The sequence below is a fragment of the Podarcis pityusensis genome, assembly GCF_964106645.2.
Source record: "Podarcis pityusensis genome assembly, chromosome: 2".
In the NCBI taxonomy this organism is placed as follows: Eukaryota; Metazoa; Chordata; class Lepidosauria; order Squamata; family Lacertidae; genus Podarcis; species Podarcis pityusensis.
This window is the reverse complement of record NC_138029.1, coordinates 115001678-115026704: the sequence shown is the minus strand read 5'-3', so window position 1 is coordinate 115026704 and position 25027 is coordinate 115001678. Positions and strand designations below refer to the sequence as shown.

General features: G+C 47.1%; 2 protein-coding genes across 2 annotated transcripts in view; both read left to right on the top strand.

Annotated features, from left to right (window-relative positions):
* Positions 1-1943: 1943 nt before the first annotated feature.
* LOC308469809 (E3 ubiquitin-protein ligase TRIM7-like) lies at positions 1944-10239 on the top strand (the record flags this gene model as incomplete). Its single annotated transcript, XM_080992776.1, has 7 exons — positions 1944-2499; positions 2975-3070; positions 3376-3606; positions 3955-3977; positions 5004-5125; positions 6117-6149; positions 9731-10239. The coding sequence occupies exons 1-7, from the start codon at positions 2071-2073 to the stop codon at positions 10237-10239; spliced, it is 1443 nt and encodes a 480-aa protein (XP_080848902.1). The 5' UTR covers positions 1944-2070.
* Positions 10240-14777: 4538 nt separating this feature from the next.
* LOC308465276 (uncharacterized protein) overlaps positions 14778-25027 on the top strand; it is a 32919-nt gene continuing 22669 nt past the window's right edge. The window contains exons 1-7 of the mRNA XM_080985078.1: positions 14778-15385; positions 15865-15960; positions 16267-16497; positions 16819-16841; positions 17947-18068; positions 20863-20895; positions 23422-23926. Coding sequence (XP_080841204.1) covers positions 14834-15385; positions 15865-15960; positions 16267-16497; positions 16819-16841; positions 17947-18068; positions 20863-20895; positions 23422-23926 — 1562 coding nt within the window. The 5' untranslated portion in view covers positions 14778-14833. The remainder of the gene's footprint in view (positions 15386-15864; positions 15961-16266; positions 16498-16818; positions 16842-17946; positions 18069-20862; positions 20896-23421; positions 23927-25027) is intronic.

The window sequence follows — 25027 nt, the reverse complement described above, 5'->3', positions numbered from 1 at the left end:
ATACATGAAAATAAAAGGGTCCTGCGCGGAGCCAGCGCTTCCTTATTTACGGAAGGCTTTAATTGGGGGGCGATGCCCCTCTAGAAGGGGCATCTCCAGGCTCGGGGGGTTGGGGTGTGTGTGTGTAGTGCTTGTGCATTACGATGTAATGAAGGGGGGGTGATTTCTACTACAATCTAAAAATATTTTCACATTTTTATTAGGAATGCCTATAAACCCCTGAAGAGTGCAATAATGCCATACTGGTAAACAAGGGAAAAAGGGAAAAAAAGAAATAGATCATAAAATACTGCCCGTGAAGAAACTTTTCAATTTTCAGAAAGAATGACAATAACAGGTTTTTCAATAAAAGTTCTCTTTCACATATTCAGGAGGTATATGGGATCAGTGGGGGAAAGCTAGGAGCTGTACAGCAGATTAAAAATACACTAGCATCCATCCTATGTTATATGACTTCAGAAGCGACATTTTCCCATCTTTCCCACTACCATTCTTAACATTTTAAAAATACATAAGAGGGTCTGAGGTCCAGCTACCTTCACACCTGCAGGGGGAAGCAGAGACCAGAATGTCACCAGCTGCAATTTCCTGGAAAGGAAAATCCCCCCACTTCTTGAATGGGCAAAAGAGAGTGAAATTTAACACACACACACACACACACACACACACACACACACACACCATGGCTGTGGCTGGGGGTCCCATCCATGCCCCAGTTCTTGAATGGGTAAAAGAGAGTTTAGCCAAGGGAGTTTCTGCAAGGAGTCAGATTGCATGGAAACGCTGTTTACCTTCCCACCACAGCAGTATCTATTTATCTACTTGCACCAGCGTGCTTTTGAACTGCTAGGTAGGCAGGAGCTGAGGCAAAGCAACAGGAGCTCACTCCGTATGCTCCCTATCCATAGGAGAAAACAGGCCAACCAGAGTATATTGAGAAGCAAAGCGGCTAGTAAGCCTGATCTTTATTAAAGGAACTGTTGCAGCAGGGTCCCCACTCAGGAGGGAGGAGAACCCAGAATGATGGTGCGCAAGCCCCTATATAGGCTTTTGAAACTGCCCACCCTGTAGCCCAAGACCAGCCCCCCTCCCAATATCAGACATACATCACAGAAGGAGGCAGTCTTCAGCAGAAATCCTTCTGTCAGGATACCTGTTAATGGTCAATGGTTGCTTTACCTGGGCAGCTTGGCCATTCTTTGGTGATAGTAAATATTTTAGTTCCTGAACCCAGGTCACAGGCTCACCCTATTCATACACAAATATGCCCTTAAGACAGGATTTGCCAGCAAAAAGATAATGGGAAGACTTTCCCCATTTGACTCCCTTACTGCAGAGGAATATTTGAGGTCATTGGGAGAAGCAGAATGGCTTATGGTTCATATATTGAGATATGTGTGCATTCATGAGTGTTTATTCTATATTGGAGATCTTAAAATTCTTATAACAAAGTGATATTTCACTGACAAAGGGCTGCATTCATTGAGAAAATGGGGCTAAGTGAAAGCACCTGCTCTTAATAGGTGCCCTGCGGTGTGATTGGCAAATATCGGGATACCATTTAGCTGAGCTGTTTGCAAAAGCCGTTTCCAGAGTTGGTTCCAGAGGTTATTCCATATTATGAGATGCTGGCGATTTTGTCAAAACGACTCACTAAAAACTGGCACCAGGATGGAGGGTTGGGCTGTTTCTCCTCTGTATTTATTGGCTACTAACTGGAAAGAGGAGTGTGAATGGAGGAAGGCGGGAGAGGGGGGAGGCAGTTCATTCATCAGCTTGCAAAGTAGTCTGAGGCTGACGTGATGATAGTAAACAAAACTACAACAAACTCCACCCGCTCCCACAGGGAAATGGTTCCATAAACGAGCAGCCACCAAGAATTAGCACTCCGTTTAAATTAAATAAATAAATTTATTTCCACCATACCAAAGCTGCTCGGGGCTCTACCCAACTCCAACGCAACAGAGATCCTGAGTAATCGCATCTGAATTTCCAGGAAAGGGAACACGCCCATTTGCAGACGCAAAAGAGAGAAAACGAAACCAGCTCCCTCTTCCTGGTGACTCCGCCATGGCTGCCACTCGGGGTGCCGTGCAGGATCTCCGCGAGGAAGCCACTTGCTCCATTTGCCTGGAGTATTTCAGGGATCCAGTGATCATTCATGAATGCGGGCACAACTTCTGCCGATCCTGCCTGATGCAGTGCTGGCAGAAGTCCGAGGGAGAGGCTTCCTGCCCTCAGTGCAGGGAAAGGGTGGAGCAAAGCAGCATCAGGAGAAACCAGCAGCTGGCAAATTTTGTAGAAATAACTAAGAAATTTAGCCATCTGGGGGGGAAAGAGGAAGGAGAAGGAAAGGGAATGGTCTGTGAGAAGCACCAGGAGCCCCTGAAGCTCTTCTGCAAGGAGGACCAAAGCCCCATCTGTGTGGTGTGTAATGTATCCAAGGAGCACAAAAGCCACGAGGTGGTTCCTCTAGAGGAGGCGTCCCAGGAGTACAAGGTGGGAAAAGGCAGTGGGTCTTTCTTGGGGGTGGAAGAGCTGCAGACAAGAGGGGCTTCCAATAATGATAATGATGATAATATTGTAATGTATCCAAAAGGTATTCTCCTGATACAACTAAACTTCTAAAAATTAATACAATAAACATTTATTTTTCTTTTTGAGGGATTAAAGTGCACCGGTGTCCCCCTGAATGCAGGCTGCAGTAACTCCCCTGGGACGAAAGATTACAACATCTAGGATTAATTTAGTAAAGAGGCGGGGGGGACATGTTGGAGGTGTTTTCAGTGTGGGGGACAAATAGCAAAACCCCCATGTTTCTCATCTCTGATATAGGGCAGCCTCATTTCTTCCTCATCTGGTATGAAAAAGGGGAACCTCTGCAAAAGACCCAGGGATGTGGGGCAGCGAGTTGTGTTAATGTTGTTGTGTTAATGTGTAGCGCAGCCCAACTTGGACTTTGTTTTCTTTTCAGGATCAGATCAGCAGCTGCCTAGACAATGTGAGGAAGGAGAGAGAGAAAATTCTCATATTTAAAGCAAACACAGAAAAGGAAAGCCAAGACCTGCTTGTAAGTATCATTGCTACTTTAAGGTGAAAAAGTGCTATTGTCTAGAATCAATATGGGGGGGGGGGGCAATGAATATGAAATACAGAAAGAGGTTTATTTTTTAATGGTCTGATCTCCCACAAAGCATGAAAGACCATTTAAAGGAGTGGGTGGGCTTGTAAGTTTTTACGAAGTTCTTTCTCTGCTGAATATGTCAGCAGTTGCCTTCCAAGTTAATTTGGATACCTGGCCTCCTCATCCTTTAACAGGAGGCTAGATGCCTGATTTTGGCCCACTCTTCTCTTCTTTCAACCTCTTTGCTGCAGAAACAAACAGGTGCAGAGAGGGAAAAGATTGTGGCTGAGTTCAGGCGACTGCACCAGTTTCTGGAAGAACAAGAGAAACATATCTTGGCCCAGATGGCAGAAGTGGAGAAGGAGATTGCAGCCAAAAGGAAGGAGCAGCTGGCCAGACTCTCTAGGGAACTCTCCTCTCTTGACAGCCTCACCCGGGAGATGGAGGAGAAGCTTCAGGAACCAGCAAGTGAACTCCTGCAGGTGAGGCCTCATCCTGATGCGAGAGGGTGGAGTGTGATGCTTCAGACTACAGACAGGATAACATGCCCCCACCCCCCGCAAAGAAGCTGCTGCAAAGAAAACAATTGGTACATGAAGGGTGAAAGGCTTGAGTCCTGGGGTTGCAAAAAGGGCCCTTCTAGATCAAACCACAGGCCCCTTCATTCTAGAATTCTGTTCTTGCATTGGCCAACCAGAGGTCTCTGAGAAGCCAAAAAAACAGTAGTGCTCTCCCAACCTGTGATTCCTAGCAATTGTCACTCAACTGCTTATTATTTATAACTGACTGCAGAAATTGCTCCACTGACATCTTTCTTTCTTTCTTTCCAGGATATCAGAAGCTTCTTGCAGAGGTAAGTGATGGAAAACCCCTGCCTTATTATATTGCTACAAAAGTTCTTGTTTAACAGGTGGGAATTTCTCCTTCCAGAGATAATTTAGGACTCCACCATCCATTTAACAAGATCACAAACCAAAAGAGGGACATGTTTTCTTAGTCATTTGTAGCTATTGGTCCCATCTACAATCACAGACAGGAAGCCATTCCCATTGCATATTTCTGAAGGCCCTTCTCTGTGATGGATTCATTTCCTCTGCAATTGATACCAAAAGGGGAAACACCCCAAAGGGGCTTGTAAACATCTTCACTATAACTTACTCTTAAATTTCCAGTGTCTTTCTGGCTTCTGCAGGTTCTTCCTCAGACATAAGAATGTGAGAAAGGGCCCTGCTGGATCCGGCCAGTGGCCCATCTAGTCCAACATCCTGTTTTCACAGTGCTTAACCAGAAGCCTGTGGGAAACCCGTGATCAGGATCTGAGCCCCAGAGGACACTCCCCTCCTGTGGTTTCAGAGGCACCACTGCCTTTGGCATCATGAATAGTAGCCACTGAGAGCCTTGTCCCCCAAACAACTTCAGTTTTTTTTAATCTTCCATGTTTAGAAAAGACAGATTTAATTTCTGATATTCCTCTCTACTTAAATGTAAGCACTGGGCTACAAAATATTAATAATTTTAATCGTTCGAAATGCTTCACTAAAACTGATGTAGTTCTAATTCTCTAAGGACCTTGTGTTGTTAATTTTTCCTCTAAATATTAATTTGCATACATCAGCTTCTTTACCTTCAATCTGATCTTCATATATTTCCTTCCATATATTATGGAAGCAGGTGTGTGTAGCGGTTTTTCTTCACCTTCCGAGATGCTCTGTAGATCCACACATTATCTAGATGTTCCCTCTTGCCATAGGAAGAATTCTGCTCCCAAGTCTTCATGATATATCCATCTTGCCTTTATCATCAGGATGAGACCCCTGCCTTGTCAGAAAGCTCCTTGCATTGGAAGGATGTTGGCTTGACTTTGTTCTTCTCCTCCCAGGTCTCAGGAGAAGGAGAACTTACAGGATCCTCCTGTGGCCTTTCCTCCTGCCCTGAAGTGGAGAATCTGGGACTTCAAAGATATAAATCCCTTCCTGGAGGGTGTCATGAAGCAGTTCAGAGGTAGTAAAGAAGGGCTGAAAATATTTTATACTGGACATTTAAAATGGTTCATGAAATGTTCCATGTCATTAGCAGTGCCAGGAAAATGGAACACTTATTTATTCTCTTTCAGTATCTAGAAGCCACACTTTCCTATGTAGATGACTCACAACTGATTTTTCTTATGCAATTGAAAGAGGAGGATAAACCCTTCTTGCTGGGCTCTGGAAGCTCTTGTGAGATCTTGGGGGAGCCTCCCAGATTCCAGTCAGCAAGGTAAAGGGCTTGAAAGTTCTTGCCATGAAGCATTTAGCCACCACTCAAATCACGTTTAAGACCTTACTGGGCTCTGAAAGGCTCCTGCGAAATCTCATGGGGCCGTCTTGGGATCTCAGATGGCAGGGGTGAATCCGGGGGTCGTTCTGACTTTGCTCAATTTGCCTTTATACACAATCCCCAGGAATGTAACCCTCCCTTAAGTTGTGAATTGTCTGTAAAAAGTTGTCCTTGACCTCTGCACATCTCTCAGCCAGGCTTTGGGTGCTTTCACACATCTCACCCGTTTCCCAAGTGGCCTCACCTACAGCTTTTCGGGCATTTTTTCCTGTTCCTTCGGCCCTGAGATTGATGTGGGGGGGGAGGGGCTGTCCAAGAGTCAGCCAGGAGCAAAGGGAACTGGGATAGAGGCCTCCTGTCCTGGAACAGAGGTGTCTGGATCTTGTTGTTAATGGGGAGATCTTCTGGGGTCCTGCTCCTCCTCCCAAGATTTGGGCAGGCCTGAACTTTGACATCACCCTTGCCCTGGTTATGCAGGGATAACCAGCATGGAGAGTTTCATATAGTTTTAACTGCAACGCACATAATCTCCAGCTAGTGTAGCCAGTTGTTAGGGGTGATGGGACTTGTAGTCCACAACACCTGGCTACAAGCTCATGAGCTCATATTGTTCATTCCAGGTTTGTTGTCTGAATGATGGTGTGATGCTAATTCTTTGTTCCCTTTTCTCTTCCAGACACTGTGGAATATGGACTTCAGCTGCAAAAAGGTACATTTAATAATAACAATATTTATTTATTTATTTATTTATTTATTTATTTATTTATTTATTTATTTTATTCGTTATTTTGCAACACATACACACACTTATCAAACTAAACCTAAAAATAGTAACGCCAAATCTAAAGAAACAGCAACAGAACAAAAAGTTAGAAATAAAACATATTAACGTATGGTATATATATACCATATTTCAACTCTTCTTTTCTTCCAGTTGACTTCCTTCATCCTCAACATGGTTCTCTCTTCAATTTTTGGCAAACTGTCTCCTTTTTAGTTTTTTATTATCTCTTACTCTTTCTGTTTTTACCAAAAATTATTTTGCAGAAATTAATTGAAAAAAGTCCCAAGTATTAATTTGAGGGCACTGCTAATAATGATAATAATAATAATAATAATAATAATAATAATAATAATAAATACATAAATAAATAATGTCATATATGCTTCCTTCCATGTCAATGGAATCTTTCCTTTATGCAAAATATTGTTCATCACATCCTTTAATGGTAATAACAATTGTTTACCTATTTTTTTTATAATATTTTGCTGTAAATCCATACCCTGCCCATCTGGCTGGATTGCCCTAGTCAATTCGGGTCAAGCAGAGGCACAAATTCGGGAGAGAGGGGATCCGCTTCTCAAAAGACCAGCCCACTGCAGCCCTTCCTTCCATGCCTTATTTCCCCTTATTTCCCAGAGGCATCTGTTCCGTGAGAGCAGCATGCTGGGCTAGAGGGGCTCTTGGCCTGATCCTGCGGACTCTTAGGAAGCCCCCAGCCCAGGATGCCTGGCTTTTCTGTGCCCAATCTCCATAAGACACAGGGGTGGTGTGAAGCCAAAGGCTCCCGGCACATGAGGGGGAAATATTCCTTTGAGCCATACAATATCCCCACCCCTTTTATGTAAGAGTAAGGTGTAAGACGCGGGTGTAGTAAGGTGTAGGGACGCGGGTGTAGGGACGCGGGTGGCGCTGTGGGTAAAAGCCTCAGCGCCTAGGGCTTGCCAATCGAAAGGTCGGCGGTTCGAATCCCCGCGGCGGGGTGTGCTCCCGCCGTTCGGTCCCAGCGCCTGTGCACCTAGCAGTTTGAAAGCACCCTCGGGTGCAAGTAGATAAATAGGGACCGCTTACTGGCGGGAAGGTAAACGGCGTTTCCGTGTGCAGCTCTGGCTCGCCAGAGCATCTTCGTCACGCTGGCCACGTGACCCGGAAGTGTCTTCGGACAGCACTGGCCCCCGGCCTCTTGAGTGAGATGGGCGCACCAACCCCAGAGTCTGACAAGACCGGCCCGTACGGGCAGGGGTACCTTTACCTTTACCTTAAGGTGTAAGAGTGGGAAATGCACGAACACAAGTAGCCCAGAAAATGGCTGCAACAACCTTTGGGGGGCGAGAAGGTGAATGGGTTCTGGTGTCAGTGGAGGGAGGTGGGGGCTGCCTGAGTGTGAGCTCCAGGGGTCCGGCTTCCCTGCAAGATGGGGGTCTTCCCTCAGCCTTTGTGTTGGAGGGGAGACATGACTTCTCTGCTTAAACTAGAGAAACCTGAGTAAACTTAAAAGAGCAGGACAGAATTACACCACAGACCAGGGGAAAAGGCTCAGTGGGAAGACAGAAGTCCAGTCTGGCCTGATCCTGAACACCACAAAAAGGGAATCATAAGAGCTGGGAAAGGAGCAGCAGATGGCAGCATAAAGGAAACTCTTACTTGGCATATTTATTTTGGGTTTGCAATAATAAACGTATTAACACAATTCATAGGAAAAGAAAGCAATTCATATCAACAATGTAATAGATGTGAATTTAAAAGATAGAACTACAGTCATACCTCAGGTTACAGCCGCTTCAGGTTGCATTTTTTCGGGTTGCGGACTGCCGAAACCCTGAAGTGCCGGAAAGGGTTTTGGCGGTCATGCATGCGCAGAAACGCTAAATCATGCTTTGCGCATGCACAAAAGCACCGAATCGCAACCCGCACAAATGCAGATGCAGGTTGTGAACGTGCACGGATCACGTTCGCAACCCGAGCGTCCACTGTATCCATTTTCTGCTTCACTCTAACCAAACCACAAGAGATAATCAAGTTTGTCCTTGGCTGACTGCTCATAGTTTGCCTGGGGGAAACAGACCATAGGCCCACATTGCAGAACGTGGAACAGAGTCCCTCAGAAGGCGGTGGGCTCTTTCCTTGGAGGTTTTTAAGCAGAGTTGGGTGGCCCCCTCTGGTGGAGGCTTTAGTTGGGATCCCTGCATTGCAGGGGTTGGACTAGATGACCCTTGGGTCCCTTCCTGTTAAAACTTTGAAGCCGGTGAACCTTTGAAGTGCTTTCGCCTGTTGCACAGCTTAGCAGAGTATCGCAGAGTACTGCAGCGATTGTTGAGCAACTCTTGAAATTGCCCAGGCAGGACGACGAACCGGATCAAAAACTGATCACTAGTAACTTGATTCTTGTTGTTTTATTACAGCGGTACCTCAGGTTACATATGCTTCAGGTTACATACGCTTCAGGTTACATACTCCGCTGACCCAGAAATAGTGTTTCAGGTTAAGAACTTTGCTTCAGGTTGAGAACAGAAATCTTGCTCCGGCGACGTGGCGGCAGCAGGAGGCCCCATTAGCTAAAGTGGTGCTTCTAGTTAAGAACAGTTTCAGGTTAAGTACGGACCTACGGAACAAATTAAGTACTTAACCCGAGGTACCACTGTACTTAACCTGAGGTACCACTGTATTTACAGCAGCAAACATACAAGTCTATCTACAAGTTACGACTTCTTCACTCTCAGGAACTCCTCAGCACTAACCACACCACACTAACACTCGCTCAGACCAGTGTCATAGGTCATGCCTATATAAGGGACCTCAGCCAATCACTGGGTTGTTGCTGGGTCTCCTTACTGCTAGGCAGATTCCTTTCACGCTCTGTCTTCCCACGCTGTGGAGACTGTAATTGCTAACTTGCAAAGCTGCATGCAAACACTTCCAACACTTCCAACTCTACGATTCTGTGATGCGCTGTCAAGAATCCCAAGAAGGACATGTCACACAGGGAAGGCTAACCACTTTCTAGCTTTTTATAAACTACCTGGAAGGATGGGCTATAACATTAAATACGTAACTGAAATTGGAATGGTGGTTACAAAGAGGGTGAAAATACCTACCAGATTTACCTGGCCTGTCAAGCATGGTCTGTCATGTGATGTGAGGTAGAATATTAAGATGTGAATTAGGGAGTCCTTGCTATGACGCCCTTCTACCATGAACTCTGTGGGGTGGGGGTGGTCTTCGACAAGCCACTGTCTCTCAGCCTCAGTCCTCCCATCTGAAAAATGGGCATAGTAAGAGTGACTTAACTTACAGGGAAGTTGCAAGGCTTCTATGTAGATCATTTGGGTTAAGTGCTTTGAACCCTTGAAAGAACTGCAGATGTTTCAAGAACTTGATAAACATCCCTGTCTCGAATGCAGAGCCATGGAGTCCCTGTTCATTTTTGAGGGAATTACATTTCTGTCTAAAGAAAAGTCAGCTTCCTAGTTGACGTCATTTCTCTTTTCTTTCCTCCTCTGCCCCCACAGAAAAGGTAACTTTGGATCCAGACACAGCAAATCCCTGGCTCATCCTGTCTGAGGATCGAAAGAATGTGAGACAGGGAGAAGTGCGTCAAGACCTGCCAGACAACCCTGAGAGATTTGACACATATTGCAATGTGCTGGGATGTGAGGGTTTCACAGCAGGCAGACATTTCTGGGAGGTCACTGTGGGAAGAGAGGAGAGATGGGGGGTGGGGGTTGCTAGAAAGTCTGTGAAGAGGAAGGGTCTTTTCTCTTTCTGTCCTACGGAAGGGATCTGGGGTTTGGGGAAGTGGGACAAATTTAACTTGTTCTGCTCCCCCCATGAGGACTTTGTTCCAAGTGAGGAGCCCAAGAGGATCCGAGTGGCCCTGAACTGTGAAGGGGGACAGGTGTGTTTTTTCGATGCTGATACAGCAGCCCTTCTCTACTCATTCTCAGAAGCCTCCTTCTCAGGTGAGACACTCCAGCCCTTCTTTTCAGTGAACAAGGAGGAGAACCTGACACTCTCTTGACTGAGGCTGCAGACAGACAAGTGCATATTCATGGCCATTATGACCTATTCAGTCTCATCTCCAGGACTGAGCTGACAGGCACTTAAGGAGAAACCATATTTCTGGAACTGTGATTGGCCATCCCTTGTGTCAATCATGACGCAACTCTCCCTTCTCAGGCCAGCTTTGTAAATGACACTGATTGACTGGGTCCCCTGTCAGTCCCCAAACCTGCCTGTTCTCTCTCCCTTGGGAATCGGCTACTTCTAAAATAATTTAGGAAACAACAGCAACTCTAAACACATTTCTGTTTCAGTGAAGTTCTCTCTCCAGCTTCCAACTCTGACTTAAGATTTCTAGAGATAATACCATCATCTTTTCTGAATAAAGTCAGAATTATGCACAGGCATCACTTAAAACCTTTCTCAGCCTCAATCCTGCTCTCAGATTCCCTTTTCCTCTTCCAAGATCTCCACTGGCCAGGGAGATGGAAGTTCCAAAATCCCCATTACCGTATTTTTCGCACCATAGGACGCAGTTTTTCCGTCTTAAAAACTAAGGGGAAATGTGTGTGCGTCCTATGGAGCGAATGCAGGCTCCCTGGCTTCAGCGATAGCAAGGCAAAGCCTCTGAAGCCTGCACTCCGGAGGCTTCCCGTTGCTTCCGCTGAAGCCAGGAGAGTCTGCTCTTTGAGGCTGGCGGGGGAAAAGCAGCGCTTCCCCCATCGCCAGCCCCAGAGGATGGGGGGCAGCTGGAAGGCGTGCGACGCCTTCCCGCTACTCTCCAACCCTCCTGTGGGCTTTTGCGGGAGATGGGGGAATTCCCCCACCTCCCGCAAAAGCAGGCAAAAGCCGCGCGCTCTTTAAAGAGGCTCCGTGGCTTCTGCTGGCTTTTCTAGGAGGTGGGGGAATTCCCCCACCTCGCAGAAAAGCCCGCAGGAGCCGCGCACCCTTTAAAGAGCGAGCGGCTCTTGGGGGCTTTTCCCCAAGTAGGGAGAAGGGACTGACTGGCTGAGTCAGTCACTTCTCCCTCCTGCGCGCTTTTGCGGGAGATGGGGGAATTCCCCTACCTCCCGCAAAAGCAGGCAAAAGCTGTGCGCTCTTTAAAGGGGCTGCGCGGCTTTGCTGGCTTTTCTAGGAGGTGGGGGGATTCCCCCACCTCGCAGAAAAGCCTGCAGGAGCCGTGCACCCTTTAAAGAGTGAGCGGCTCTTGGGGGCTTTTCCCCAAGGAGGGAGAAGGGACTGACTGGCTGAGTCAGTCCCTTCTCCCTCCTGCGCGCTTTTGCGGGAGATGGGGGAATTCCCCCACCTCCCGCAAAAGCAGGCAAAAGCCGTGCGCTCTTTAAAGGGGCTGCGCGGCTTTGCTGGCTTTTCTAGGAGGTGGGGGGATTCCCCCACCTCGCAGAAAAGCCTGCAAGAGCCGCGCAGCCTTTAAAGAGCGAGCGGCTCTTGGGGGCTTTTCCCCAAGGAGGGAGAAGGGACTGACTGGCCGAGTCAGTCCCTTCTACCTCCTGCGGGCTTTTGCGGGAGATGGGGGAATTCCGCCACCTCCCGCAAAAGCATGGAGAAGGTCTTGGAGTAGCGCACAGGCTGCGTGCAGCCTGTCCACTGCTCCCAGAGCTGGGGGGGGGGGGATCTCATTTTTTCCTTGATTTCCCCCCCTGAAAACTAGGTGCGTCCTATGGTCCGGTGCGTCCAATCGTGCGAAAAATACGGTATTTGCTTCTCCTCAGGGAAGCCTATTCAGCAAAATCTCCATATCCAAAGAGACTTGTTTGCTAGTTGAGTAGTTGGCCCAAAATTCACTGGCAACTTTATTCCGTGATCTCAGCCTGGAGCCCTTTGTCAAAACACAAATTAATAAAAAGAAAGAGGGCGAGAGACGGGGGGGGGGGGACTGTTGGAAGGGACTGCGTGAGATCTCACAATAGTCTCCACAGTGCAGAAAGCATTTTTTTTGGGGGGGGGGCCTTTGGCAATGGTGGAAAGAGTTTCTAAGTCCACCTTGCTTCCAGGCCTCTAGAAAAGTCAAGATCTCTGGCTTCAGACAAGTAGTATGGTTCTTTGGTGGGTGTTTTCGGGGGTCCTCCTGACTTACACTATATTGCCTTTGCATGCTGACCCCAGAGACGTAACCCCTCTGCAGGTTTTGGGTCTCGATGTAACAAAATCCCCTTCGACAGTGAAGAGCCTCTGTCAGAAGCTCTGAGGAGAAAACATTGGCAATCTTGAGAATTTTGGGTTATGTGTATGTGGTAAATTCCCATGTATAAAATTATTTTCACCAAGGTGGTTTGTAATGAAGAGTCAGATACTTACCTGTATTTTTAGAGATCTCCTCCTCTTATCCTTTTGTATATGGGGATATGTTTCATGCGCTAACATGTTTGATTCTATTAAAGATTGTACTTCTTGTTACTCCTGTGTTGTTTGGAACTCAACAGTATAATGTCCGTTCCCCATGACACTTCCTCCAGGGATTTTAGGAGGGTAATATCCTGCTTTATCCTCAGAGGAACCCTGTGACGTAGAAGAGGCTGAGCTGAGAGACTAAGAAAAAGGAGACGCATTAAAGTTTATGGTCAAAAGGGATTTGAACCCAGACCTTGTCATCCCAAGTCCAACACACTGTTCACTCAGAATCTGAAATCTTAACAAGGGTCCCTTCAGAGATGTGCTTGAAAGCCCTCCCTGCAAAGCTCCTCTCTATGTTGTAGCTCCTCTTCAGACCTTCCTGTGTTGACCCAGAATGTCTGCAGGAGGAGTCAATCCAGTTTGAGTGAGTGGCACATTTCAGGGGCTTCCCTTCATAAGCTCGTATTTCGCACCTGGGTCCATTTCTGGATCTCAGCATTCTGATTAAAAACGAAATCAAATCCCCCAAGTACTAGAAGGCTCAAGCTTGGGGCTCTCTGCCACCCATAACCTGAGTATTTCTCAAAACTTTATTGGAATAGTTCTATAGAATAAGAAAGGGGAAAGGTGTCCTACTGGGAAGTAAGCTGACCTCTCTTGCTACACCATGTTTATATCCAAGACAGCCCCCCCCCAAAAAAAACCCCACATTAGTACACTGCAGAGTATTAATCAGCCAAAGGCCTGGTTGAAGAGGAGTGTTTTCACCTGACACCTAAAAATATTTTCACATTTTTATTAGGCATGCCTATAAACCACTGAAGAGTGCAATAATGCCATACTGGTAAACAACAAGTAAAAAAAAAGAAAGAAATAGATCATAAAATACTGCCCGTGAAGAAACTTTTCAATTTTCAGAAGGAATGACAATAAACGTTTTTTCAATAAAAGTTCTCTTCTACATGGGCAGGTGGTAGATGGGATCAGTGGGGGAAAGCTAGGAGCTGTACAGCAGATTAAAAATACACTAGCATCCATCCTATGTTATATGACTTCAGAACCGACCTTTTCCCATCTTTTGCACTACCATTCTTAAATTTTTTAAAATACTGTACATATGAAAGTGGCTCTGAAGTCCAGCTACCTTCGCACCTGCAGGGGGCAGCAGAGACCACTAGTCACCGGCTTCAATTTCCTGGAAAGGAAAACACCCCCAGTTCATGAATGGGCAAAAGAGAGTGAAACTTAACCCCCCCCCCACACACACACACGCTGCCCCATGGCTGCGACTGGGGGTCCCATCCATGAGGGCCTCTGCAAGGAAGACACTTGCGCCATTTGCCTGGAGTATTCAAGGGATCCAGAGATCATCCCCGATTGTGGGCACAACTTTTGCAGAGCCTGCCTGAGCCAGTTCTGGGGGGAGTTGGAAACTGGGGCCTCGTGTTCTGTCAGCCTCAAGCTTTCCGCTTGAAAAATGAAGAAGAAAAAAGTGACTTAGCATACAGGCTCCATGTAAGGATTCTGTGCAGATAATGCGCTTGAAGTGCTTTGAACACCTGAAAGAACAAATGGTTTCAAGAATTATTACTGAGAACTTGTGGAGCATCCCGAACGCAGGGCATTGAGGGGAATGAAATTTCTGTCATGGGTCTAAAGAAAAGTTCATCTCTGAGCTCCTGCTGTTTCTGTCCTCTCTCCTCGTTTGCCCCCCAGAAAACACAACTTTGGATCCTGCCTTCATTAGACACCTTTAGGCACCAGGCAAAAAGGTTCCTTTTTAACCAGCCCTTTGGTTAATCTGCTATACCCTTTTAAAATATTATTGCGTTCTTGTTTTTATTCTTTTATACATGTTGTGATTTTTCCTGTGAACTGCCCTGAGACCTCCAGGTATACTGCAGTATATAAATTCAATGAAGAAGAAGAAGAAGAAGCTGTGAATGGAGCAAGGCGGGGGAGGGGGCGACAATTCATTCATCAGTTTCCAAAGTGGTCTGAGCCTGACGTGCTGATAGTAAACAAAACCACAACAAACTCCACCAGCTCCCACAGGGAAATGGTTATTTAAACGAGCAGCCACCAAGGATGGCTTGATATATTTCCACCATAGCAAAGCGGCTTGGAGCTCCACCCATCTCCAAGGCAACAGAGACCCTGAGTTAATCACATCTGAATTTCCTGGAAGGGGAACCCTCCCATTTGCAGACGCAAAAGAGAGAAAACGAAACCATTTCTCTATTCCTGGCGAGGCAGCAACCATGGCTGCTTCTGGGGGTCCCGTGCAGGATCTCTGCAAGGAAGCCACTTGCCCCATCTGCCTGAAGCGTTTCCGGGATCCAGTGATCATCCCGGAGTGCGGGCACAACTTCTGTCGATCCTGCCTGATCCAGTGCTGGGGGGAATCCGAGGGAGAGGCTTCCTGCCCTCAGTGCAGGGAAAACGTTGAGCAAAACAGCATCAGGAAAAACCAGCAGTTGGCAAATGTTGTGCAAATAGCCAAGAAATTCAACCATCCTCAGGGAGAAGAGAAGGAAAAGGAAGGGTCTGTGAGAAAGGACCAGGAGTCGCCATCAAGAGCTTTTGTGCAGAGTGATTTTGTGACACGTGCTTTGCGAATACTAGCCGAGAAACTCGGTCTTCAAGAAGAAAAGAAGGGAGAAGGAAAGGGGAGAGTCTGCCAGAAGCACCAGGAGCCCCTGAAGCTCTTCTGCAAGGAGGACCAAAGCCCCATCTGTCTGGTGTGTGAAAGATCCAAGGAGCACAAAAGCCACGAGGTGGTTCCTCTAGAGGAGGCGTCCCAGGAGTACAAGGTGGGAAAAGGCAGAGGGTCTTTCTTGGGGGTGGAAGAGCTGCAGACAAGAGGGGCTATTAATAATAATAATTGTAATGTAATCTCTCCACTTGCAGCCCAAAAGGATTTCTTGTGCAGCCTGATAAAACTAAACTTCTGAAACTTTATACAATAAACATTTATTTTTCTTTTTGAGGGATTAAAGTGCACCATTGACCCCTGAATTCAGGCTGCAGTAACTCCCCTGGGAGGAAAGATTACAACATCTAGGGTTAATTTAATAAAAAGGAGGGGGAGATGTTGGAGGTGTGTTGAGTGTGGGGGACAAATAGCAAAACCCCCATGTTTCTCAGCTCTGATACAGGGCAGCCCCATTTCTGTCTCCTCTGAGATGAAAAGGGGGAACCTCTGCCAAAGACCCAGGGATGTGGGGCAGGGAGCAAACATACGATTCAGCTTGCCTGTTAATGTATAATTTGGGTTTTGTTTTCTTTTCAGGATCAGATCAGCTCCTGCCTAGACAATGTGAGGAAGGAGAGAGAGAAAATTCTCATATTTAAAGCAGACACAGAAAAGGAAAGCCAAGACCTGCTTGTAAGCACCATTGTTACTGCTTTAAGATGAAAAATGCTATAGTCTAGAATCAATATGGGGGGAGGAGAATGAATATGAAATACAGAAAGAGGTTTCTTTTTGAACGGCCTGATCTCCCACAGAGCATGAAATACCATTTAAAGGTGAGGGTTGGGCTGTAAGTTTTTACGAAGCTCTTTCTCTGCTGAATATGTCAGAAGTGGCCTTCCAAGGGAATTGGGATAACTGGCCTCTTTATCCTTTCAAGAGCAGACTAAATGCCTGATTTTGGCCCACTGTTCTCTTCTTTCAACCTCTTTGCTGCAGAAACAAACAGGTGCAGAGAGGAAAAAGATGGTGGCTGAGATCAGGCGACTGCACCAGTTTCTGGAAAAACAGGAGAAACGTATTCTGGCCCAGATGGCAGAAGTGGAGAAGGAGATTGCAGCCCAAAGGGAGGAGCACCTGGCCAGACTCTCCAGGGAACTCTCCTCTCTTGACAGCCTCATCCGGGAGATGGAGGAGAAGCTTCAGGAACCAGCGATGGAACTCCTGCAGGTGAGGCCTCATCCTGATGTGAGAGGGTGGAGTGTGCTGCTTCAGACTGTAGGCATTTCTTAGTCACATAAAATTGTTGCTGGAAGGAAAATAGTACATGAAGGATGAAAGGCGTCAGTCCTGGGGACGCAGAAGGGGCCCTGGTAGATCAAACCACAGGCCCCTTCATTCTAGCATCATGTTCTCTCATTGGCCAACCAGAGGTCTCTGAGAAGCCTAAAAAACAGTAGTGCTCTCCAAACCTGTTGCCCCTCAGCTGCTTAGTATTTATAACTGACTGCAGAAATGGCTCCACTGACATCTTTCTTTCTTTCCCTCCAGGATATTGGAAGCTTCTTGCAGAGGTAAGTGATGGGAAAACCCCTGCCTTATTCTGATACTAGGAAAGTTCCTGTTTAACGGGTGAGAACCTCATTCTCCAGTTCCTCCTTCCAGAGATAGCTTAGGACTCCATCGTCTATTTCACAAAATCACAGACTAAAGTAGGGACACATTTTTGTGGTAGTTTGTAGCTACAATCACAGACAGGAAGGCGTTCCCATTGCATATTTCTGGAGGCCCTTCTCTGTGATGGATTCATTTACTCTGCAATTGATACAAAAAGGGGGAACATCCCAAAGGGGCTTGTAAATATCTTCACTATAATTTTTTCTTAAATATCCAGTGTATTTGGGGCCCCTGCTGGTTCTTCCCCAGACATAGGAACATGAGAAAGGGCCCTGCTGGATCAGGCCAGTGGCCCATCTAGTCCAGCATCCTGTTTTCACAGTGCTGAACCAGATGCCAGTGGCAAACCCGTGATCAGGATCCGAGCCCCAGAGGACACTCCCCTCCTGTGCTTCAGAGGCACCACTGCCTTTGACCCACCCATCATAAATAGTAGCCTCTGAGAGTCTTGTCCTCCAGACAACTTCAGACACTCATGAATTTTGAGAATCTTCCATGTTTAGATAATATTGCTTTAATTTTTAATATTTTCTCTATTTTTAAAATATAACCCCGTGCTAAAATACATTTATAATGTGAATTGCAAAAGCCATTCTAAAGCATTCTAAACTTCCTTATATTTCAGAAATGCATATACCAAATCTATTTTGTTCTCCTCAGTTATGCTTCACTAAAACTAGTGTAGTCCTAAAATCACTTCATAAGGACCCAGTATTGTTTTTTCTTTAAAAAAATAATTTGCATATATCAGCTTCTTTACCGTCAATCTCATATTCCTTTGTTTCCTTCTGTATATTTTGGACGCAGGTGTGTGTTGGTTTTCCTTCAACTTGTTAGGTGCTCTCTAGATGCTCCCTTTTGCCATAGGAAGAAACCTGCTCCCATGTCTTCAGGATAAACGGATATCCATCATACCTTTATCATCAGGATGAGACCCCTGCCTTGTCTGAAAGCTCCTTGCATTGGAAGGATGTTGGCTTGACTTTGTTCTTCTCCTCCCAGGTCTCAGGAGAAGGAGAACTTAGAGGATCCTCCCGTGGCTTTTCCTCCTGCCCTGAAGTGGAGGATCTGGGACTTCTGTGATATTAATCCCTTCCTGAAGGGAGTCATGGAAAAATTCAGAGGTAATAAAGAAGGGCTGAAAGGATTGTTAGCTGGATGTTTAGAAATGTTCACCACAAGCTCCAGGTCATAGGGAATATTAACCAAGCCAGGAAAATAGAAGGTTTATCTATTCTATTTCAATATCTAGACGTCACACTTTCCTATGCAGATGACTCACAACTGATTTTACTTGGGCAATTGAAAGGGGATGGTCAACCCTTCTTGCTGGGCTCTGGAAGCTCTTGCAAGATCTTGGGGGAGCCTCCCAGATTCCAGTCAGCAAGGTAAAGGGCTTGAAAGCTCTTGCCACAAAGGGTTTGGCCATATCGCTTTTAAGACCTTACTGGGCTCTGAGAGTGTCCTGGGAATTCTCAGGGGGCCGTCTTGAGATCTCTGATGGCAGGGGTGATTCTGGGAGCACGATTTGCCTTTATGCACAATCCCCAGGAATGTAACCCTCCGTTAAGTTGTGAGTTGTCTGTAAAAAGTTGACCTTGACCTCTTCACTTCTCTCAGCCACGCTTTGGGTGCTTTCACGCATCTCACCCATTTCCTAAGTAGCTGCACCTACAGCTTTTTTGGCATCTCCTCTGTTCCTTTGGCCCTGAGATTGATGTAAGGGGGGAGAAGGAGGGGGGCTGTCCAAGAGCCAGCCAGAAGCAGAGGGGTTGAGGCCTCCTGTCCTGGAACAGGGGTGTCTGGACCTTGTTGTTGAGGTGGAGATCGTCTAGGGGTCCTGCTCCTCCTCCCAAGATTTGGGCAGGCCTGAACCTTGATATCACCCCTGCCCTGTTTATGCAGGGGTAGCCAGCATGTGGAATTTCAGATAGTTTTAACTGCAACTCCCAGTTAAACCCTTCTTGCTGGTCTCTGGAATCTCTCCAGCTGGCATGGACAGTGGTTAGGGATGATGGGACTTGTAGTGCACAACACATAATAATAATAATAATAATAATAATAATAATAATAATTTATTTTTTGTACCCCGCCCATCTGGCTGGGTTTCCCCAGCCACTCTGGGCGTTCCACAGGGAGGGTGCCACTACCGAAAAGGCCCTCTGCCTGGTTCCCTGTAGCTTTGCTTCTCGCAATGAGGGAACCGCCAGAAGGCCCTCGGCGCTGGACCTCAGCGTCCGGGCAGAACGATGGGGGTGGAGACGCTCCTTCAGGTATACTGGGCCGAGGCCATTTAGGGCTTTAAAGGTCAGCACCAGCACTTTGAATTGTGCTCAGAAACGTACTGGGAGCCGATGTAGGTCTTTCAAGACCGGTGTTATGTGGTCTCGGCGGCCGCCCCCAGTCACCAGTCTAGCTGCCACATTCTGGATTAGCTGTAGTTTCCGAGTCACCTTCAAAGGTAGCCCCACGTAGAGCGCATTGCAGTAGTCCAAGCGGGAGATAACTAGAGCATGCACCACTCTGGCGAGACAGTCCGCGGGCAGGTAGGGTCTCAGGCTGCGTACCAGGTGGAGTTGGTAGACAGCTGCCCTGGATACAGAATTGACCTGCGCCTCCATGGACAGCTGTGAGTCCAAAATGACTCCCAGGCTACGCACCTGGTCCTTCAGGGGCACAGTTATCCTATTCAGGACCAGGGAGTCCTCCACACCAGCCCGCCCCCTGTCCCCCAAAAACAGTACTTCTGTCTTGTCAGGATTCATCCTCAATCCATTAGCCACCATCCATCCTCCAACCGCCTCCAGGCACTCACACAGGACCTTCACCGCCTTCACTGATTTGAAAGAGAGGTAGAGCTGGGTATCATCTGCATATTGATGGACACCCAGTCCAAACCCCCTGATGATCTCTCCCAGCGGCTTCATATAGATGTTAAAAAGCTTGGGGGAGAGGACGGAACCCTGAGGCACCCCACAAGTGAGGGCCCAAGGTTTTGAACACTCATCCCCCACCACCACTTTCTGAACACGGCCCAGGAGGAAGGAGTGAAACCACTGTATAACAGTGCCCCCAGCTCCCAACCCCCCTAGCCGGTCCAGAAGGATGTTATGGTTGATTGTATCAAAGGCCGCTGAGAGATCCAGCAGAACTAGGAAACAGCTCTCACCTTTGTCCCTAGCCCGCCGGAGATCATCAACCAGTGCGACCAAGGCAGTTTCAGTCCCATGATGAGGCCTGAACCCCAATTGGAAGGGATCCAAATGGTCCGCTTCTTCCAGGCGTGCCTGGAGTTGTTCAGCAACCACATGCTCAATCACCTTGCCCAAGAATGGAAGATTTGAGACTGGGCGATAGTTGGCCATATTGGCCGGGTCTAAAGATGTTTTTTTAAGAAGCGGTTTAATGACTGCCTCTTTCAGCGGATCTGGGAATGTTCCCTCACAGAGGGAAGCATTCACCACCCCGCAGAGCCCATCGCCCAGCCCTTCCTGGCTTGCTTTTCTTAGCCAGGATGGGCAAGGATCAAGGAGACAGGTGGTTGGTTTCACGCGTCCAAGCAGCCTGTCCACATCCTCGGGGGTAACGGATTGAATGAGCTCATATTGTTCTTGCAAGGTTTGTTATCTGAATGATGGTGTGATGCTCCCAAGATTTGGGCAGGTCTGAACCATGACATCACCCCTGCCCTGGTTCTGCAGGGATAGCCAGTATGGAGAGTTTCATTTTAAGGTAGGTTTTAGGTAGGTTTAACTGCCAACTCCCATAATCTCCAGCTGGCATGGCCAGTGGTTAGGGATGATGGGACTTGTAGTCTACAACACCTGGCTACAATCTCTTGAGCTCATATTGTTCTTGCAAGGTTTGTGATCTGAATGATGGTGTGGTGCTAAATCTCTGTTCCCTTTTCTCTCCCAGACACTGTAGAATATGGACTTCAGCTGCAAAAAGGTACATTTAGTAGTAATAATAATTTATTATTTGTACCCTGCCCATCTGGCTGGGTTTCCCCAGGCACAAATTCAGGAGAGAGGGGATCTACCGTATTTTTCTCTCTATTACACGCAGATTTTTTCTCCTAAAAAGGAAGGGGAAATGTCTGTGCGTGTTATGGAGCGAATGTGGGGGGTCCCTGGAGCCGATTAGGGGAGCACAGGAACAAAAATCAGCAAAAATCAATCGTTCGTTGTGTCGGAGAGGGAAACCTGAAAAGAGGAAGTGGTTGCTTTCCTGCATTCTGCCTCAGGGTCTTACTGCCCACCCTCCTCTGCTTCGTTGCTGTGTTTGCTCAAACGGAACAAAGAGCAGGCAAATCCCCTCCCCTCCAGGCAAGCAGAGGGGAAAGCAGAGGTCTTTCCTTCTAATTCCTCTCCGTGCTCCTCGCAGGCAGCCAGAAAACATGCAGGAGAGAGAGAGCTGGCTTCGGTTTGGGGAAACTTTTGCCTTTCTTTCCTCCCTCCCGTAAAATCCCTCTCCTGCTTTCTTAGCCAGCTGCTTCTCTGCACACTACTCTCTTGTCCCTTCTGTGTTTTTCCTTCACTCCCCACTTAAAATGTAGTTACAAAGCATGGATCCACATGGATCCTCAGGATCTTTGCATTGGGCCACCCCAAATTCACCATCAGATCACATAGCAGCCTGCCCCCCAAAAATCACACACCCACTGTTGCCTGGGGCTGCAATGGTGCAAAAATGTGGTTAAAAAGCATGGATCCACATGGATCCTCAGGATCTTTGCATTGGGCCACCCCAAATTCACCATCAGATCACATAGCAGCCTGCCCCCCCAAAATCACACACCCACTGTTGCCTGGGGCTGCAATGGTGCAAAAACGTGGTTAAAAAGCATGGATCCACATGGATCCTCAGGATCTTTGCATTGGGCCACCCCAAATTCACCATCAGATCACATAGCAGCCTGCCCCCCAAAAATCACACACCCACTGTTGCCTGGGGCTGCAATGGTGCAAAAATGTGGTTAAAAAGCATGGATCCACATGGATCCTCAGGATCTTTGCATTGAGCTACCCCAAATTCACCATCAGATCACATGTCTGTGGCCACAGCATGAAGCACAAAAATGATGCATCCACTGTTTCATTCAGAATTTTTTCCCTTGTTTTCCTCCTCTAAAAACGATGTGCATGTTATGGTCCGGTGCGTGTTATAGAGCGAAAAATACGGTACTTCTCAAAAGACCAGGCCACTGCAGCTCTTCCATCCATGCCTTATTTCCCCTTATTTCCCAGAGGCATCTGTTCCGTGAGAGCAGCATGCTGGGCTAGAGGGGCTGTTGGCCTGATCCTGCAGACTCTTAGGAAGCCCCCAGGATGGCTGGCTTTTCTGTGCCGAACCTCACTAAGACACAGGGGTGGTGTGAAGCCAAAGGCTCCTGGCACATGAGGGGGAAATATCCCTTTGAGCCATACAAGATCCCCACCCCTTTTATGTAAGAGTGGGAAATGCACGAACACAAATAGCTCAGAAAGTGGCTGCAACAGCCTTTGGGGGCTGGAAGGTGAATGGGTTCTGGTGTCAGTGGAGGGAGGTGGGGGCTGCCTGAGTGTGAACTCCAGTGGTCCGGCGTCGCTGCAAGATTGGGGGTCTTGTATTGGAGCGGAGACATGGCTTCTCTGCTAAAACAAGAGAAACTTGAGTAAACTTAAAAGAGCCGGGCAGAATTACACCACAGACCAGAGGAAAAGGCTCAGTATAAAGACAGAAGTCCAGTCTGGCCTGATCCTGGACACCACAAAAAGGGAATCATAAGAGCTGGAAGTGGTGCAGCAGATGGCAGCATAAAGGAAACTCTTACTTGTCTAAAAGAATCCCAGAATATAAATTTAAATATAACAGCAGTGAGTAAAATGCATAAAGGCTTATAAATACAACAATGAACTAGAAAAATCCATTAAGTTTCACAGAAAAAAATTGACTAATAGCACTGGCAACATCCAATGTGACATTTAATTTCCAAAGGCCTCTGTACAAATGTGTGTCTTTAAAAAGAAATCGCTTGACTTACTTTCCTTAATGTGGCAGGGGGGGGAGGACTGCAGAGGGTTTTTCACCCCCAGCCCCAAAAAGCAGCTTGTGGGGCTGGCGGGAGAAGCCTGGGTCCCCCCACCCAGCCCCACGGACCACACATTCGCTCCATAAAATGCACAGACATTTCCCCTTAGATTTTAAGAGGAAAAAAGTGCGTCTTATGGAGCGAAAAATACGGTAGTTCAAAATCACATTTAAAATTAGAATAAAATTAAGTGGAAACCCGCGAATCACAACTATGGGTAAGGAAAGAACTGCAAATGTTTCCAGAATCCTTATTAAAAACTTGATGAACATCCCTCTCTTGAATGCAGAGCCATGGAGTCCCTGTTCATTTCAGAGAGGATGCCGTTTCTGTCATGTGACTAAAGAAAAGTCATCTTCCCCATTGATGTCGTTTCTCTTCTCTTTCCTTATCTGCCCCCACAGAAAATGTAACTTTGGATCCAGACACAGCAAATCCCTTGCTCATCCTGTCTGACGATCGAAAGAGTGTGAGACAGGGAGAAGTGCGTCAAGACCTGCCAGACAACCCTGAGAGATTTGACAGACATTTCTATGTGCTGGGATGTGAGAGTTTCACATCAGGCCGACATTTCTGGGAGGTCATTGTGGGAAGAGAAGAGGGGTGGGGGGTGGGGGTGGCCAGAAAGTCTGTGAAGAGGAAGGGAGGCTTCTATTATATTCGTTTTTGGGATGGGATCTGGTTTGTGGGGAAGTGGGGCGGTGGGTACAAGTTATGCTCCCCCCTTGAGGCCCCTGTTCCAAGGGAGGAGCCCAAGAGGATCCGAGTGGCCCTGAACTGTGAAGGGAGACGGGTGTCCTTTTACGATGCAGACACAGCAGTCCTCCTCCATGCATATCCATCAGCCTCCTTCTCAGGAGAGAACCTCAAGCCCTTCTTTTATGTGAGGAAGAAAGGGAACCTGACACTCTCTTGACTGAGGGTGGAGACAGGCAAGCGTATATTCATTTCCATCATGGCACATTCAGTCTCCAGGACTGAGCTGAAAGGCACTTGAGAAACCATATTTGAAGAACTGTGATTGGCCATCCCTTGTGTCAATCATGATGCAACTCTCCCTTCTCAGGCCAGCTTGGCAAATGACACTGATTGATTGGCTCCCCTGTCAGTCCCCAAACTTGCCTGTTCTCTCTCCCTTGGGAATCGGCTATTTGTGTCAGTGCAGAAGGTGCAAAAGGAGGAAAGAAGCAAGAAAATTAAACAACAACAACCGCCCCCATCCCTGTTTCAATATACAGTGGTACCTCGGGCTACATACGCTTCAGGTTATATATGCTTCAGGTTACTGACTCCACTAACCCAGAAATAGTACCTCAGGTTAAGAACTTTGCTTCAGGATGAGAACAGAAATTGTGCTCTGGCTGCGTGGTGGCAGGAGGCCCCATTAGCTAAAGTGGTGCTTCAGGTTAAGAACAGTTTTAGGTTAAGAACGGACCTCCAGAACGAATTAAGTACCTAACCCGAGGTACTACTTGTAGTTCTCTCTTCATCCTCCAACTTAAGATTTCTAGAGACAATACCATCTTCTATGAATAAAATTATGCACTGGTATCATTTAAATCTTCCTCAGCCTCAATCCTCCTCTCGGATTCCTTTTCCTCCCCCCAAGCCTCCACTGTCATGGAGGTGGAAGTTCCAAAATTCCTTTTTTTGCGGCTTCTCAGGGAAGCTTACGTGGCAATTCAGCAAAATCAGAGACCTGTTTTTTAGTTGAGTACAGTCGACCCAAAACTCACACACAACTTACTTGTGTGATCGCAGCCTGGAGCCCTTCGTCAAAGCAAATTAATAAATAGAAAGAGGTTGAGAGACTGGGAAGAACTGTTGGAAGGGACTGTGTGAGATCTCGCAAGAGTCTCCAGAGCCCAGAAGGCAATGGTTCGGGGGGGGGCCTTTTGCAGTGGGGCGAAGTTTCTAAGTCCACCACCTCACCGGCCTCCAGAAAGGTTGCATAAAGCTCTCAAGATCTCTGGCTTCGGACATGTAGGGATGGTTGCTTGGGGGGTATTT